General features: G+C 30.3%; 2 protein-coding genes across 2 annotated transcripts in view; one reads left to right on the forward strand and one right to left on the reverse strand.

Annotated features, from left to right (window-relative positions):
- Nucleotides 1–8509: 8509 nt before the first annotated feature.
- The window catches only part of LOC125076324 (discoidin domain-containing receptor 2-like), a 61841-nt gene continuing 50110 nt past the window's right edge, over nt 8510–20240 (reverse strand). Inside the window, exons 11-17 of the mRNA XM_047688441.1 lie at nt 17206–17373; nt 10066–10184; nt 9636–9794; nt 9392–9484; nt 9145–9286; nt 8944–9048; nt 8510–8713 (exon numbers count right to left, since the gene is read on the reverse strand). Of these exons, the coding sequence (XP_047544397.1) occupies nt 8510–8713; nt 8944–9048; nt 9145–9286; nt 9392–9484; nt 9636–9794; nt 10066–10184; nt 17206–17373 (990 nt within the window). The remainder of the gene's footprint in view (nt 8714–8943; nt 9049–9144; nt 9287–9391; nt 9485–9635; nt 9795–10065; nt 10185–17205; nt 17374–20240) is intronic.
- Nucleotides 16276–16710, forward strand: LOC125075937. Its single transcript, XM_047687805.1, has 2 exons — nt 16276–16347; nt 16440–16710. The coding sequence occupies exons 1-2, from the start codon at nt 16278–16280 to the stop codon at nt 16691–16693; spliced, it is 324 nt and encodes a 107-aa protein (XP_047543761.1). The 5' UTR covers nt 16276–16277; the 3' UTR covers nt 16694–16710.

Below are 20240 nucleotides of genomic sequence, written 5' to 3' on the forward strand. Positions count from 1 at the left end.
TATATTAATGTACTCGCAATGTTTAGTTATATTTTTCGTTATATTATTAGAAAGAAAAAATAACTATATCTTTTTGCATCAGCTTTAATTTTTACCGAAATTCGAGATAGTGCAAACAACGTAAGGATATAAAACCTTTCTTATAAAAATAATAAAAAAAAAAACCCTAATAAAAATGCAAAGAGGTTTTAGCTATGTTTCAAATACAATTTTTTAAACTTTAAACCTCATTACTTCGTAAAAATAATTTAACCTTCGTCTTTATATTTTGGTGTACGTATGAATTATAAGAAACATTTTATAATATGTTTTTATCGTGTCAGCAACACAGTGCCATATTTGACATACGAATGAATTCGTTTCGTAATGTTATCTCTCATTAAAACGTAGAATGTTATGTCTCAAGTATTTAAGGCGCACGTTTAGGGCCCCGAGCGAAGTCGTCTGTCACTAGAAATAATGAGGGCTCTTTAATTTGTACTGAAATCATTTCTGTTCCGACTTATGTTTACTTTTTTTTATACTAAATATATTATTATATTTTAATATCCTTCTTACAAGTAAAACTTTATCGTGATGATTAAATTCAAGCAGCAATTTTTTTTTTTATTCGATATTTTTAAATATATTTATATAATTTGTATTTAATGGAAAGGACATTATTTTTGTAACGAGTTTCTCAATAAAACACATTTTTTTGATTACATTAAGTAAATTAGTAATTAGGTAAAGAATTTTTTTATATAGATTATTTTACTATAGAATTTTTATTTTATTAAGCACTTTTTGTCCAATAGATATTTAAGGGATGAAAAGATGATATAAAACTTGAATATTTTCTATTTGTTTGATTGATTGTACTGTATGATTTGCAAAGCTAGTATGTCACCTTGGTTGGTTAAATAGCGGATAAGAACCCGAGGTCGAAGTCTTCGATTCAACCGGGATCAAGCTAAAAGTAGCTGAGCTAAGTTGACATTGCCTGCCTATTTCCGTCCTTTCTGGTTTTGAAAGGGAGCGAAAAGAGAGTGCATCTGTGTTTGCGCGTACTATCGAGCATTATAGAAATAGTAGCTATCCTCCGTTAACCGAATTTGGTCAGGAGGACATCAATTATAATGCTAGTATAAAAACGAAGATGATTTTCTTATTCCTATTGTAATAATTGGCTAGTTATATTTAATTGCATAAAAGCAATATATTAGTATTATCTGCGAAGAATATTTTAGAACATTTCGATTTTAATTATGTTTTTTTTTTTTTAATGAAATATTATTTTTTGATCATTTATTTTATAATGTTATTTTTTTAATATGTTTTTATGATATTTTGATTTATCTTCACTACTTTACAAAAATAATAAATATTTTCGCTGTAGTCTTTTTATGTTTTTTTTTTTATTGAAAACCTTTTGGTAGTTGCTGTTATTGTTCTTTATTAAGATAGTGTAATGAGTAGTTTCAATGACAGACTTGGGAACTATTTAATCTATTATATATCTTGAATAAAAAAAAAAACTAATATAATTGCTGGCTGTAATGAAATTGAAACGTTTCAAGCGGAGAGGTAGGATTATAAATTGTATAAAATTACGCAGCTATTTTATGTTATACAATTTTACATACCTGCTTCCTTATACAAATGAGAACGATTTAATTCGTCAGAGTAGTTGACGTGGAGTAGTATAAGTTATTTAATACTTTAATATCAATTAAAAAAAATAATAATACAATTCGATTAACGGAGATGAAGTATATTCGCACATTCGGGTATCATCCATAATCGTCACCTCGGGGTTTATTTTTGTGATGTTAGTTGTCTCAGTTGTCTGAGGAACAATTTTAGTTGTAATATTTTAAATATAGAATCAAAAATAAAATGTTGTATGTTGTTTATTGATGTACTTTTAAATGTTTTTTTTTTTCATTCTTTCGGATCATTTTAAATTATAGATAAAATGATATAATACCGAATTTTTATTGTTTTGAGTATTATTTTATCTGTAATTTTTAAGCATCTTTGAAAATAAGTAATGAAAATATTATAAAGTTAAATAGTCCTTAATTTCATTTCTTTATAAGTATGTGTATCATGTCGAAATTAAGAAAAAGGGATAATTTTATTTGACTATCATATTTTAGTGATAGCAACACATATTGTAAATCGTTTTTATTCTCTATGCTACAAGTTTTGTATTTTTGAAAATTGCTTTAATATCCGTCCGCGTAGCAAGGGTCAATTTATTAATTGTCTAATATTTCGTATTACGACTCAGTTTTAAAAGGGGTCTGTCTTTATAGATTTGATAACATTTTAACACGTTTTCATAATAACTGATAAAATAAAATACTGTGATGATGTTGTGGAGTGGTCCTCGTTGATCATGTCTTTATACGCACAAAATACGCACAAAATGCGCACAAAATACGCACAAAATAAGAACATTAAATTAAATGTACGAATTTGATTATAATTATGGTTAATTAATTATACACTATGTTACTTGTTAGTATAATGATTGTATTTAATAAAGATTTAGTCAATTATGTTTTTTTATTTTCCCTCCAAAAAGTTAGCTGATGATAAAAATATTACAAATAATAATACGGAAATAAATAGTAAAACAATATTTTGATATGTTATTCAACATTTATTTAACATTTAAAATTACATAAAAAGAAGGCATTCTGCCTAAAAGTCTTTGATTAATTATGATGTACCTACAGAATTGATTTCATTTATAGAGTGACAATATGTAAACAATGAAATGATGATTTATATTCTTTTAGTGTTAAAATCAATTTCGAATATAATATTTATTTTAATTGTACAATAAATATGTATGTTTTTCTTAAAATAAATATGCTCTAAATGTACAATTTTGTTAAGAATTAAAATTAAAAGATAGTTTCACAAGCAGTATTTTTGTCTCGTCTCATTTTGTCGTGCTATATCATCCGTAGTAGGTAATGGATATCATTAATTCTAAACCAAATTTTAATATGCTTCTATATGGAAAACCAAGTTTATTTTCAATTTTGACATGGCATTTGCCAAAAGCATGGTATTTTCAATTGTGCCACCATTTGCAATTGTATTCATTCCGATTTTAAAGAATACTAATTGTAGAAACGCACAACACTAACATCGGCAACACTTTACCAGAAACATAGTAAAATATTAGATATCAAGCGCTGGTATGTTGAGCTCTATAGCAATTCGCAACTCACTCGTTTATAGTGATTTTGAATTTCATAAACTATTATCTTTTGAAGTGACGGTATCGCACTGTTGTAAAAATATCTTTACACATTAGAAAATTATTTTAAATAAGATTATAATAGATAAGTCGATATGTATTAAAGGTATGGATATCATGATTTTAATCATGTTCTAAAATTATCATAATTACATGCAAAATAGACAACAATATATATACCTACATACTTATATATACCATGATTAAAAGAAAAAGTAATTTTTAATAAAGATTAATTTCACCGACCGTAAGATGAATATATCTTTAACTCGAAACAAGAATACAGTGTAAAGTATTTATTCAGGCCCGCCGCAAGCGCACGTGTGTCAATACCCCGCACAGGCGGCTCCGGGGGCGGAAAATATAACGATTGAGATATCCAATTCAGTCGTTAAACATTTTAATTCCAACGTGACAGGAGCACTTTCTGCTTATTATAATTTCACGGTCCGGTTGCATAATCAATAACAAATATCCTATTGAACACGCGCACATTTAGATTGAGCTGGGCGGGCCGGAGCCTGGTCCGCGGCCTGGACTTTTGTTTCTAATTTATGAATTATTGAATTTGTTTCATGTTCAATTTTAATAAATTTAATTTAATATAAAACGCGTAATGCTGGCTACATTTCAGATGATATCCGACTCTATTTAAAGCGTTTTATGTTAACTGAGCAAATTGGGCGATTATATTATCCGTGTATGCGAATTGGTCCCGTCGCTGTAAAGAAGTCATCGCATATGCTCTGGTCCGTCTCATGCTGCATTAAACACATGACCGTCTATTTATGATATTACATACTTTCTTTTTGAAAAACTCCTCTACATTTACACACCGAAATTTCATAATTTTATATCTTGAACAAATCTTTATATAAACTGGTGAGAAAAAGTGACGAATCGTAAGTTATTTTGTTATGACAATAAAGTAATTTTATTATCAATTCATTATATCGATGTTAATTATTCAGAGGTCTTATTTAAATTGCGAATGGTCTTTTAATATATAATTACGTTCGTGGGATGACTAGGAAACACAGAATATCAATATTTGTAGTACAAATAGTTTCAGTAACTACGGCTGAAGAAATATTCAGTAATATTAAAATTTAAATTGAATTAAATTTAACACATTTATTGTGCCAATAGTTAGGTACAATTGATTATTTATAATTATAAGAAAATGAACATCGAACATTTACATAGAATATAATATACGTTCAAAAACTGGACAGTTGTTAAATATAAGCATTTACAGCTATGAGTACAACACAGACATAAGTATATATGATTGGATGAAAACTAGAGAATACGACATCCAAATCCAGTTTCTAAGCGGTCAGTAACCGAATAATTGATTAAATTATTAAAATTTGTTAACATTCGTTGTTGACAACCCACGTAACTCCGATCCGACACATCTGATCAAATACGATAGATAAACATTAATCTATTATAATTTTAACTCTATCAAATGAAATACATTTTTGCAGGACGCTCTTACACTAAAGATTCCTTAGCTTACCTGTTTTCTTTTATTATAAACATGGTAAGATATTAATTGGAGGATGGAGCCAGCACTGACCAAGAGGTGAGTATATACGTCCTAACAGGATATACAATGAGCAGGGTTACGAACGAACACCACGGCTACTAAGTACGACACTGAATATCATGAAATTCATTAATTCCCTTAAAATGATAATAATTTCACACAAATATAATAACACATATAATTATATCTGTTTTAAAATATTCTAGTAATTATTAGCTATCGTTTATTTCATATAATCTTTTATTTACCTAAAATAATAAATTAGACATCAATCATAATTATATAATATGAAGTATATTTCTGGTAAATATAAATCATGCAATAAATATTTGCATTTATTTATTATCCTAGTAATTTCGTATACGCAATAATTTCTTAACATTCTTCGTAACCTAAACCTTAAATAATTATTTTTTAAATGTAGTTTTGCAGTGCATATCGTGTCTATCTAGATTTATAATATCTATGTTTTTATAGCGAGGATGCCATTTTAAAAGGACTAAAGATTGGCTGTCATCTGTGTGAACTGATTTGAGGTTAAGTAACCCACAATACTTAGATAATTATTTAAATATTTATTATTATTTTATGATAAAGAACAAATATCCTAATAGTGAATATTTATTAAGTTTTTTTTTTTTAATAAAAATATTGTAATGTTACCTTGGACAATATTTTTATTATGCTTAATACATATAAAAAAGTAGTTATCATATTTTTTTTATATTGCAATATAGTAACATCGGATAAACACACTAGCGTGGTTTTGATTTCGCTGTAGATGCTTTCCGATGCTACTAATTTGCTGGTATTTTCTTAGCTAAGTAAAATCTATGAATGACTAACTAAATTAATTGGACATTTAACGCAATAAGTGTCTAACCATAATAAATCTAAATGTAACTTAACTAATGGGAAGAATTAAGGTGATAGGCAGCTATCATTCGTGATGCTGATCTCAGCCTATTCACATTAACCTTCCATCTTCATACTTATAATAATTTTATAGCTAGGTAATACGAATACTCGTGGGCATCCCTATTAATTCATGGTATTCTAATAAGTCATGAATCTCAGACCTAACTTTTTTGATATATCAACCAATTGAAAAGTTTTAGTAGCACATTTTTAATTTGCTTTATCAATCTCTAATATCTCTCTATTGATAGAAAATTCGGAGTGCCCACATTGGAAAGATCACCTTTGCGTTAAATATCCCTATTCTCTAGGCAAACCAAACAACGAACACAGTAATATAAAATTTTGAATTGCAGGATTTCCTCAACTGCAATCATATTTACAAATTTCCAATGATAATGTCTTTAATATTATGCAGTCTCGAATTACACGAAAGAAAATATTAACGAAATTATGAAAAAATAATATTTATTATAGTCGTGAAAGTTCAACGTAAATATAAATAAAAAAAAAAACTAAGTAAATACTCTTTCACCGAAGAAACTCATTCTCTCAATTTTTACGGACATTCCTATTACCTATGATGTCATTACTTTAAGATTTTATATCTATATAATATTATATTTAAGATTGTATATCTATTATTTTAAATTTTATTATATCTAACTAACTATATTAAGACTAGAGCACACAAACCGTCATTCTAAATATAAAAATATTACTACGGAAAACAGATGAAATAATAATAATAAAAAAAAACAATAGTAGAGACTGCAACATATCAATGACTTATATTACTGTATTAATTGCTTAAGTTTAAAACTTACTTGTATTGTACAGCTAATCTGGATATTGCTTGCTAGGAGAATCTCACGTAATCGTCCTTTACTATCCGTCGTCATGGTAACGGATATAGAGATATATATATATATATATATATATAAATATATGTATAATGAAACCTAATTCAACTAATGAGCACATTTAAAGCTTTAAAATATGTATATCCTGAGTTACTGGGATCAGTTGTATAAATTTTTGAGATGTTCTTAATACCATTTTGGTATAATTTATAGTTCAATTAGTATCAGCGCTGATCCCTTCCGATAATAATTACGCGCATACACCTCTTGTCACGTGACTGGCTCTTCGTGATCAAAGGGATACATTATTATTATAAACTTTATTTGTTAATTTAAACAGTAACCACCCCGTTTCATAATGCCTTTATTTAATAAGAATAATTTTGAACGCATTGATTTTTAAACGACAGACATAAAGAGTAATTTACGCCGTATAGTTTGATCAATGCTCGTAAGACCGATGTAGGTTCTTGATGAATCGAGGTTAATGACTTATAATTACTGACGACATTCAATTTATGTATTAGTAATGTATCCTTAAAACTATGACACATGTATTATTTATTTAATTAGACCAGGACTGGTTTTAATTAATTCGGTTTGCATCAATATCATAATAAATCGATCACAAAGACTCCGCTTATATGGACAAGTATAAAATCCCATCAATAATCACGGAGTTTGGGAATAGAATCATTGATGCCTGGTCGAAGAAAACAAGAAGCAGAGGAGCCTCCAGGGCATATATTGCCCCTGAAGCTGTGTAGCCTCACGAAGTATACAACCTTAACATATAAAACAGATTAAAAAAATAGGAGTTAGATTTGGATATAGATACTATAGAGCATAGACCGATTTTATATTGGATTTATGTTGTTCACGCGGAATATTTTTTAAATATATCTAGAAAATATTCCGAAAAAACATGAGGTAAACTGATGTTCGAAAATTTGACGACATAAATCCTTATATAACCAGTTTACGAACTAGACAGAACACTTTTGAAATGTACGCTAATGAAAAAAGTCACTCATTTAAAAGCTTGAGGAAAGGTAAATAGCTTAGCGTGCATTACAATAGTGTTCCTAATTAAAGGGTTGCCATAAAGGCGGTGATAGTGGAAGATCGTGGGAGCGCTAGGCAAAGGGCGCTGGGGATAGCTTGAAATCGAACGCCATTCCGATGTTCTGACAACACGTATATCGTGTACTTAAAGTATCTTTTGAAGATATTGTCAACAACATCGTAACCTAACATGATGTGGTGTCCCGAGCTTTAATCTCTTAATTACTATTCTATCTACGCCGTATGCCAGCATTGCATACTATCACTCAATATATCTATTTTATACAATTGTCTTAGAAAACCACAACATGTTTTAAAATGTCGATACACCGGTAAATATACGGGGCGCATCGATATTTTATTTGATCGATCACAATCTATCCCAAGAGAATATACTTAATAGTAAATATGTCTTTTAACTTGCTAATGCTACGCAATGTAAGAAAGGTGGGATGACTAGATATGTAGCATAGGCAAGTCGACATTGTAAATTTATGCTAAAGCGGTTTCACACCTGATTATGCACTTTATATGTTACATTAAGTTACTTATGATATAAATACTGTTATTAATACTGCCCGATTCCTATCACATAATTTACGCAGTCTGTTATCAATTTCTCGGATTTGACGATCCCTCGGGCTCTAAACTAAGTTACTTACACTGTAAGATTTTAAATCTAAACACCTTATAAATAGAGAAATTTTCAAAGCTCGTACGAAACTGTTTTCGTTTTGTCCATCAAACTTCACAATATAACTAATTAATTAAGTTTAATAAGTTCCTTTAATGCCTGCGATATACCGTCAAAATTCCGCATTCCGTTTTTGTGTAACAGTTATAGAAGAGTTAACGATGTGTAGGAGGTTTGTAGCCATGAGTCATACGATCGAGGAATCTGTGCAGGTCGTGGAAGCGTGGCCGTTGAATCGGCTCACGTCGCCAGCATTCGTGCATCAGATCGTAGAGCTCGCGGCGGCAGCGTGGTAACGGCGCTGCCGGCACGCGAGCGCCACGGGCTCCATAGCGCCAATCACTAGCGTTAGTCACCACCTAGGTATATATGTATTTCATTAGAAGTAATTCATACTATTATTATACTCGCTTCAATGAACAGGAGAATAGAAATATTACTATGTAGTTACTGAAAAGCTGGTATCAGTTATTAAAAGAAAAAGTAAATTAGTTACTGTTTACAACTACATAATGATGCACTAAGCATCCCGCAAAAACGAGGGATGAAAGTACAGCTACTAGGCTATGTATTATTTCTGAGTAAAAACCTGATCGTCGTTCATTTCCTCGAACGGTTTTGCTAAGCAGTAAGTAAGCACCTCCCATACTGTTACCCCAAATGACCAAACATCACTAGCTGGTGAGTAGATGCCCTAAAAGGAATTTATATTTTAGTTATCTAGCAATACACAAATTAAAAAAGCAATAATAGAAAATAAATTTAAAATATTAAATTAAACATAAGTTACCATCAGTAAACTTTCCCAAGCCATCCAACGTAACGGTATGCGCGATCCATCAGCCATTATGTGGTAGTCGCCAATAAATTCTTCGCAGAACATGGCGTAGTCTGCCACTTTAATGCGGAGACCGTCGCTTACTGTTACGTTTCTAGAAGAATAAATACTTTTTAGTCTTTTTTCGCTCAGTTACTATTAATATTTTTTGTAACATACAAAAAATATTAATAGTAATAGTAGGTTAATTATTTACTACCTTGCTGCGAGGTCTCGGTGTACCAACTCGAACGATTCCAGGTACTTCATGCCGCTTGCAATCTGGCAGCATACGCGGATTAAACTCGCATAGCTGTCGGCAAATAAATTAAAATATTATACCAGAAATAAATAATATATATTTTTTAAAGGAAATATTTTTATATTCTGACAAACACAAATAATGTGTAGGAGTTCTATTATTCCATATATTTTCGTTTCATGTGTTTGTTATGTAGGCTCACCTCAATCTGCGTTCCATCTTCAGAATCGTCGGTAATGGTATAGCGTCCCCGCGGTCGAGTGCCGCGCATGGAGGTTCTAGCAGGCTCAATCCAAGCACGCGTGCGAGTTGTGGATGCTTCAGGCCAGCCCCCCATGTGGCTTCGCGGGCAAACGCCGCCCTGAAGCGAAAATAGGTACTGTTGGTAATGTTTTGGAATTTTTTGTGAATATTTTTTTAATAAATAATATTACTTTAAAAATATTACGACATACTGATATTTCACGATTCAATTCAACGAATAGTTTGAAGATTGTTTTTTGCAGAATAACTCCGATAACACTATTATTTTAATAACACATTTATGATTATCTTTTGCATATAAAATGTCATAGCAATATTTATTTTTGAGTTGTGAATGATGCATTAAGGATTATTTTCTTTATTCGTACTTGACATCGCTATGGCACCCGCGCCACAAAGTCTTCACCACAACAAGACGGCGGCGATTGCCAGTGGGCAATTCCTCGTCGCTCAGTTCGTCGATACCATCCGTCTCGCAAATCTGGAGCTATATAATTAAGGAAGATTAAAGACACCCGTATAGTTTCTTCAATTTGACCACATTCAGACAACATCGATACATCGAAAGCACATTATATTACTTATAGAAAGTAGGATATTACAGTACTTTATAATCAAAACCAAAAAAACGAAAAACATTTATTAAACATTTAGGTTATCTAAACACCAAATAAACAACACTTTCCCGTCGTTTAAGTCAAATTACTGAAAGAAACATAAAACATCCACGTAAAATTAAAAAGAAAGGATTAAAAATTTACATTCTTATTCCACGGCACGAGGGGAGTTCTCAAGGAAATAGTTCTTAAGCACGTAAATAGTGAGGGGAGCTAGAGAATTTCCTGTATATTTCACAAAAGCCTACTTTGGCCCAGTTTCTAAGTTTACCGAGCGTGGAAAATGGCTTTGCGTCTAACGGATTTGCAAATCTTGAGAAAAAGCTCGCTTAAAATAAAGGTGCATGGCCTTCGATAGGGTTGCACATGAACTGGTGGTTTACTCGCCTCATCATTTACTTACTACTTAGTAGTTAATGACTAAGCGTACAACATTTCATTCAGGAAACGGTTTTAGGGGATGAATAGATTATAAAAAACATTTAATCGGTTTTGAAATTTCTTTTAAAATCAGATAAATAATTATTTATTGAAGTAGGCATTTACAAACACATTAGAATTGTCATTTTGCAAGATAAAGTAAATAACTACCATTTACGGTTCGAAGAGTTATAACTCTACTGTGACGAATTACCAGTGAAAGTATAAAATTAAGGGTTACAACGCGATATCCCAATGCTAGGGAAAGAATTCCTCTAATCTTAAAGACAATATTTTAAGTTTATTGCACCAAGCTGCGCCACTGTTAGTCGATGGACAAATATGTGTGAATCGCCATAAAGATTTCTACGTTAAGTCAAAGATTTTTTTATCGTCGGGCAAAAGATTAATTATAAAAGCAAATACACGAAAAAATGGGTCATTTTTTCGCTTTAAAATCTGCAATCAAAGGTTAGATACCTTTACGTTATTATATACCGCGTTATTACACTGTACACTGCGTTATTTCGGCTCTAGTGAACCTTAGTCAGTAGTCATTTCTCTAAAACTGCCTGTCTTTTTTAGTCTGTAATGTCTGTTTAGTCATTTTAGTTGTGTAAAGTATGTCATCTATACAATTAAATTTAAATATCCTGCATGAAAATCAAGCAATACGAAGTCCACGCTTTTATATCAATGTTATATATATATAATCTTGTATAGAATAATGTTATAAATTATTTGTTTTTTTCTTTTTTTTTTTAAATAATTTGTTAATCAGTATTTGTAAAAGTACCTGCGGGATTTTATTATTTTATATATTTTCTATTCATCCCCCCTAAAACACAATAAAGCATGGAACATCTTTTCATGCAGGCATTTTTTTGAGCAACTTAATTGTAATGATGAAAAAGGCACTCACATAGGGGAGTGTTGCGAGTGTGATTATGTGATTCGTTAGCTAGCCTAAAACTTCTCTTAAAACTTTGTAGTTGCTGCTGACTTGAGTTGTTAATCTATAAATGATAGAAAAATCAATTCGTTAAAAATTTTAACTTTTGATTATAACATACCTAGTGAAGTAATACAATTAAATAATATTTTTTTAAAGTAAAATAATCACATTTTCAGATAACCTACGTACACACAGACATGATAAGAATCAAAGTACTCTCAACACCCTTTGATTCTTTTTTTATATTGTATGATTATTTAGTTTTTCATTTCAAATAATGAAAAACACTCTTATTTTAATTGTGAATAAATTAGCCTAACTATATTGTTTTAAATATAACACGGTTTATTTGCATGAAAATAGTTATATACATTTTGTTATCGGTAAACAATTACAAAATGTGGACGCTAATAAAATGCTGCCAGCTTAATTAGTCAAAATGATATGTGATGTGGTTCACATACACAATACTTTCGTTTGATGTGTTTACACTTATACGTTATTCGCGTAGTGTACGAGTATATGTGGGTTTTAGTTCGGTATTAGTGATTCTTGTACGTATTCCACAAAGACAGGCATAAAAACATAATCAAAAATTATACATTTTATTGTATAAGTCAACATTTGTATAGCATTTTATAAATAATTATTATTTGAATTAATATTCGTAATAACAAAATTGAATTGAATTTTGATTTCGTGACGATTTCGAACAGTTTACTATACTGTAAGCCGCGTAAAAGAACTTATTTCCAAAAATATATTATGCGTTGTTGTTTTTTCTTTTAATATACTGATTATTTCTACTATGGCTAGCATAATAAGACTGACGCAATCTTTAATTAGTTATCTGTGTGGCGAACAAATATAAGATACATCATAAATAATATGGTAAAAGTATAAAATAACCGTCCATGGCTATTAAGGCGAGGGGGAATCGGGCGGTCGGCGGCGGGCGCCCGAGTGTGAGCAGATTGCATTTTCTTGCTACGGCCAGTAATCAATTTTTATGAGCATTTTTGTAGCCCCGTGCTCTCCGTTCCCCTTCCAGCGAGGCTGATGTGCAAACTTTCCCCTCGCAACACGCCACGGGCGTAAACTAACTCGCCTTCACAATTATTACCTCGCCGGAATTTAATCTAGTGAAATTTAATTTAGTTTGCAGAAGTTTCGACGGAATCCCACTTTACAAGTATTGTTTTAAGCCTCGACTATCATACAGGATGACAAATATCTATGGGACACATAAATACGCGGTACCCCTAAGTTTGTAAGAACTTTGAAGCAGTGTTTCTGAGTTTAATTAATTTTGCTCTAGCCGGAGATCTCTTGGCCGAACGGTACCTGTGATAGTTTCAAAACAGGATTTTGGATTTAATTTATTAAATGCATTTTGCTGTTATTTTATAATGAGATAACTTTAGACACTGTTAAATTTAAAATAGACGTTGTAATTGTTAGCAGTTACAATGTCTTCCATTAAGTAATTATAATTAGACAACTATGTACAATAAGTTTTAAATATTCAATAGGTTTAATTTAGCGATTTAATTTTTACAACATTCAACGGTTTAGAGGTAGGATTTTAAAAAACATTACAATTTTCAAGTATGTAGTAGTATGTAAAGACTCAGCGTTCAGCAGATATGGTACAACGAGAACATTGCACATTGAGCAGAGCTGGCAAAGATTTTTATCCGGAACTGCGACTATATTTAAAGACTACTTTAACGTTTTACAAATTAGCAAAGATGAAGGAAAAACTTGTTAAGAAATCTAGTTTATAAATCGCACTTGATTCAATAATATTATTTAGTGACATTATTCGTTGTCCACAAATTCTATCTCCGTCACACATAGTGTGTGCTATGTATATTTGTCGTAGATTAATATATTATTACAATAAGCAGGATTGGCGCGTGCTACCTGTTCGTATTGGAGATAACGTTTTGTATTAATACTCTCAATTAATCGCGGACACGGGCTGCACGATAGATATGATCCCATCTCGCCGTTCATCGATAATATTGTACAGCTTACAACATAAATTGCATTATAGTCTTCATATCAAGTAGTGTGATTACGAAACGCCCTGCGTTATCGCGTATACGAGAGCTTAAAACCATGGAAGAGGTATATTGAAAATATTATCCAAGTACTGCTTGCGGTTTACTTGTGTGATCGCAATAGAGGCGATATCAATCGACTGTTATTTCACAGTCCATAATAGAATCGTTTTACTTTTATCTCATTTTTTTTGTAATCACAAGGTATCTGTGTAATGTATTTCTTATAATTTGAACATATCGTAAACAATCTGCTCTTCGCGACTCTATTCGCGGTAAATTAATTTTTCAAACAAATTGCCCTCGGCTGCCTGTATGTTACATTTAATTAAGAAACAGAAAAAGTAATTTTCGCATTTGAGATATTGTTAAAAATCGTTCCTGATTAGAGAACATTATAAAAAAATTAGGATAATAGAAAAATCTATTCAGGAGACGGCTTGAGAACTTACAGTGGAAACACTATGCTGTTTCAATACTGTTTGGTGGCTATACATACGTCAAAAAATGTTATTATATTACTAGATATTTACAAACTTAAATGACATGAATACACAGTGGTACTTGCCCGGGTATTAATTTGTTATCTTCGTTTTCAAGATCCAAATGTTCTACCCTCTGGGCTATTGTTACTCATTTCAAAATTTAGTAACATTTCGTGGGAACAAATACTAATATTTCTAAGTAGCAATGGCTTAAGCATGTAAATTTTTAAAAACAGTGGTGTATATTTGGATTTAGTTATGGGAAATAATTACTTCGCAAGTGCAAGATATTTAAAAATTTACTCATTGAGACACTACAAAAACTAATTTATACGAATGGCTGAAAATTTGGTTAAAAATAAATATTTAATAAATATAATTTAAAACCGTCAGGGAACCCTGAATAGGATGTTTTTAAGTGTTTTTTTTTTTTAATGTATAATGTAATAATATATAATGTATAAGGTTATATAACCTAAGTATAACGGAATGACTATAAATTAATCACTATTTCGAAGCGATAATATTGATTTTATTTCAACCAGACTTAATAATAATGCAAGAAAATATTGGAAGTACTTTTTTCATATATTTTCAATAAATAAAAGTATTGTCTCGTTAAATGGGTGAACGTTTAGTTATAAACAAATAATTGAAAAATATTGAGATAATTTGTAATGAAAAATTAATCAGCTTCTCGACAATAATAAGAAACAAAGGTAGAATTATTAATGTTGCGGTTTTTATTGAACTTTCGATTCTTATACAGGCGAATAGTCCACTGATATCCATTATTTGCTAATTTGTTACATATATACCTACTATATATGTATATTCAAATATACTTCTTCCAGTTATGTTTATTGAAATTATAATATGTATATTAATTATTATATAATGCCGCACATGAAATAATTCACAAATATAAAATTTATTAATAATTGAAATTCTTGAGATAAATTGAAAAATTATTACGTTTTTATTCCACCGAATAAACTAAGTATACTCAACAAGTTTAACATTTAACAAATTATTTTACATTCTAATTTTTAACAGTTCGGAAAGGGAAATATTATATTTATAATTGAATTAATAAAAAAATTCCGTGTCCGTGCTTTGTGAAAATGATTATATAACGCTATACATTTTTTAACCATCACCTTTATACAATAAATATAATAAGTAAAGATAATAAAAAAAAAAATATTGATAAATTTTAATGTTTTCGTATGCTTAGAGACCGATCAAGTGTTTTATGAGTGCTATGTGTACGAGTTTTTGTGTGTACTTATTTTCGTGAATGTTGCTTTCGCCTCGCATATAAAAGAACATATCACATTTTCTGATATTATATAATATTCACATATTATATATAACTAATGCATTATTGATTTCAATTGCATTTCTTGCAACTGCAACCGTAAAATGTAGAGCTAGCTAGTATCGGCGAACCACATCGCAAATGGACTAATTCATTTTAATTTTGTAATTATTTAAATTGATTACATAAGAAATCATTTAAAGAGGCATGTCATTCAATACCACAAGTTATATTTAACCTTAACAAAATTATACAAAATTAATCGTTTCTTTAAATAGTATTTATTGTCACATATATCTGTTGTTAATGTGTTTGTGTAATTATAACTTATTATGTAAGAATTTAAAATGATTTTCGTTTTTTTTTTTTTGTAGATTAAGCTACACTAATATTTTATTAGGATTGAATATAATGATGTCACAAGTTTTCCTATAAATGAATTTAATAATAACTAAACTGCTAAGCATAGTACTCTTAATACGTATATATACCTCCAATATAAATGTTACTGTTAATTTAATTCGATAATAAACAAATATTTTTTTATGTGTTTGCTTTGTTTATATCATAATAAAAACTTTTTAGTAGATATGTCAAAAAACAAGAAGATTAACTGCTAGGTAAGCAACGAAATTACAAAAATGTTGATGTCAATTTTAACACTACACATGTAAATTTAATATTATTTAAAAAATTACTGTAAAAATATTACAAGAATGGAAGATTTTTTTAAAAATCTAAAAAGTAAATTGTCGATCGAAAACGTCATCGAGCTCGTCGAGGACGGTACGTTTGTTATTGTTTATTATTAATTGTATCACATTTGTTTGGGTGATCTTGACAAGAAATACTTATTTCCTTCCTTATAATTTTACTAGGCAAAGTTATTGATGAAGATCACTTAAAAGAAAACATAAAATGTGATGTTGAACATGTTGATCCCAATAATTTTAAAGTTACAACAAAATTAAGCGATATTAGACTCGAAGCTCAGCAAGAGGCGACTTCTTCAGATAACAGCAAAATCAAAGAATCTGATTCCACCAAATCCACTTTAAAGGCAGAAAACTCTAATCAGATTCAACAAGATAATCAAAAACGCCGCAACACGGACCTTAATTTCTTTTTTTAGTAATTATTAAATCTCGACTTAGGAGTCTTTGTTTTAAAAAAATAAATAATGATTTTATAAATCTTTATAAATAAAGAATAAATTATTTCATCAGCCTCTGAATTAAATGATTTCTTAGACATTTACCTATAGATATTTATTTACGACATTGCGTTAAAACATTTTGTAAATCATTACCACTTGTAACCATAGCTGTTGTCTGTCCGACCTGTAACACTAACTACTCATAAATTTGCAATTATTTACATTACACACAGTATGTTATGAGTGAAAATAATAAATACTTAAAACTATCGCCAACGCAACAATGAGATAATAAGACCAAAGCTAACCAATGTCTATTCTGCATGTATCGATGGTTGCTTTTTGCTTTTCATAGCAAATATATATTAAATTTCTGAATAAGTTTTCATTACTGTAAACTGTGACATTATTATTACACCCTAATATAAACACCAGCGTAAAACATTTTTTATAAAGTATTCTTATTAATAAATAATAGAGATACTTACAGTGCCATGGGGACCTTCACCAAGAAAGGTTACAGGTCTCATACGACCTCGTGGAAAATCTAACAAGGGTGCGACTCCATTCGGGGGCTCTGCTTCTGGTAGCTTAATCGAGGTGAACAGTCCAGGGGGTGGTCGTTCACGCCTGTATGTTCGTTCATCGGGATACGTCTGCGAACAAAGGTTATGGTAAATATATGCGATACAGAGGGAACCCAGAAAAAGTATTTTATCTGATGTCTAGTAGTGTTAGTTGGAGCATGTGGGCATTTGTCGTGTAGCGTTTTCGGTTGAAATTTATTTCTCGGTTATGAGAAATCGTAATGATTACTTTCTTTTGCCAAACTTGCTAAGTACCTATTTGCAAACAAAAACATCATTGTATACCCATATACCCTAAGTAATCTTATATAAATAAGAGAGTAAGAAACAGAAATCATACAATTTGTTGAGATTGACGTCATTGCCAAACTATAAGATTTGATTGTTTTTAAAACTTAATTCTGTACTTGATGGTTTAGCGACTTTACAGCTCATGAATCGAAAATGTTTGATAAATTTCTTAAAAGAAATACAGCAGATTTATGAATCTTATGTTAAAAACAATGATTATTTCCTATAAAGTTAGGAAAATGTGTAATACTTTATTTATTTTTAATATGGATTTCCGAGCTTTTCAGCCTGTTTCTTGGCGCAATTAATGTTATGACAATATAGATTATTATGTATATTGTTACGATAATTGACACGTATAATCTGGTAATTTGAAGCGGTTGAGCTTTTTCGCTCCGCGTTCTTATTACGATCCATACCAATCAATGTGTGACTTAAAGAACATACTATTTAAAAACATTTGAGTACAGGAAAAGTAAACTGTAAAATTTATAATAAAAAAAAAATTAAAAAAAGATAATTGAATTTTTATTTTTTTTGCTGACTTTACTTTTATTTTAATCGTCTCACGCACACTAAGGCCTGTAAGCACGAGCGTCACTCATACTAATGCACGCCGTTAATTTAACGAGGAGGGGCGCGCCTTCGTGAGGGAATATATCTTTATATTGGTGGTGGCAAAATGTTATATTGTATCTTATACTATATTTACTAAATGTTTTTAATTGATAAGTATAATTTTAATAATCCTTTAATAAGTGATGACAATAGTCATTGTTATTAATCAAACTTGCACAAAACTTTAAATAATATAATACATGTTTACGATTTTAATAATTTATCAATTACCCTAAAACTTGTTTACACCGTTGTTCAATGATAATGGCCGACTGCTAAGCCTTTCAAAGCTATAGTAAAACATTAACAAAACACGGTACGTAGTACCGTAGGTAAGTCGCTCAACTAATGCCGTCCTTAGCCATTTATCATTTTGCAAACAACCGTATAATATCCCTAATGAGTAAAATCCAAGCATACCTTGGGCAATACCATTAATATTACAAACCCCAGCCTTTCCCCTTTATAGATGCTTGCCTTAGCAACGTTGAATGTGTGCTATGCCGAGTTTGGGAGTTATTAATTTTGCGGTTATGCCTTTTTAAAATTTCTTTTTAATTCTAATTTTAATATTGTTAATGTAAAGCTGCAATATAAAGTTGTATCACATCGAATAAACAGATTTATACCGGCTCAATATATTTTGAAATATTATAGAGATGAAAAAAATATTATAAGATATTCAGAGCTTTGATCTTTTTGCGGGTTCTAACTTATACTAGTTCTGTGTATATAACTAGTATAATTGAACTTAATGTATTTATGTATACATTATATCCATATAAACTTCAATAGCTCAACGGTTTATATTACTACTTGATCGCCGAGCAATGTGAATGTCAGAAGATCGACACGACAATGAAAGAGGAGATGTGCTCCTCTTTCATTGTCGTGTCCACTAGGGATATTAGTAATTCCTTAAAATAGGTATTACTGGGATTATTATTATATTATTAAACATAAATAAAGTCTCTCGAATATCTTTACGCTTGGCGATTATCTATTCGACTTTTATATATTTAATTTTTAGCCAAATCTATATATATGAAAGCGAAGTACCACTCTTTTAAAGAACGGATTTTACGAATCTCCCCCTAAGGGGGTACAACGGGGTTTGGAACTTTGTGTTACATAAACTTCGCGTGGGTAAAGCCGCAGGTTTAGCTAGTATATTATATATCCTTAGAATATTTTTAAGGGTTATGTTTAATCTACTGTAATATTGTGTGACATTTTTGTGTCAATTGAATGGGTAATATTTACACGAATCACTAAATTATGCAATAAAAACAGCCTCATTCGAAAATTAGTACGACTAGTAATGATATGCGCAAATTAATAGGCAATTTTACACCGATTCATTGTTTAATTCAACATCGTCACACCCCTAGCCGAGGGGAGTGGGGGCGAGTAAGGGGTTGTTTCGGAACATGTGACATATTCACGTGCCACTCGGGTGTACTTACAGTAGGTAGTACTGCGGCTACGCGGTACCGTATGTTACATGTAATGGAGTGCCGGCGTGAAGATTCTATAAGCGGTAAAATAATACATTCTAATAAGGTTTTATATTTAGTTTAGTAATAATTTTTTTAATACTACTAGTACATGAATCTAAATATCAGATTTAATTTTTATACTTTTATATTTCAGTTTAAGAAACTATTGCATCACTTAGCAACATTCTTTTGCGTGAAATTGTTAATGCTTAAGCATGTTAAAAACGATTTTCCCTTATTCAACCCTAACTCTAACTCGATTAGAGAAGAAACAAGTGCAAAATAGAGACTAAACTCTCACACAAAAGTATTAAAATAAGCACACGGCTATTTAATTAGGAAAGGTGTGTAATTAGATTTAAGAGAAAAAGTAGGAAGTAAAAATAAAAATATAAAGGTTGGTGGTTAAATCATTTGTTTAAGTATGAGTTAATATATATGTATTTGTTTTGATATAAGCAATTGAGGTTAAAATTATTTCGGTACATTGACTGCTTTAGCGGGTTTCATTTAGTGCATTTGTATTTA

This window comes from Vanessa atalanta, chromosome Z, assembly GCF_905147765.1.
Source record: "Vanessa atalanta chromosome Z, ilVanAtal1.2, whole genome shotgun sequence".
NCBI lineage: Eukaryota > Metazoa > Arthropoda > Insecta > Lepidoptera > Nymphalidae > Vanessa > Vanessa atalanta.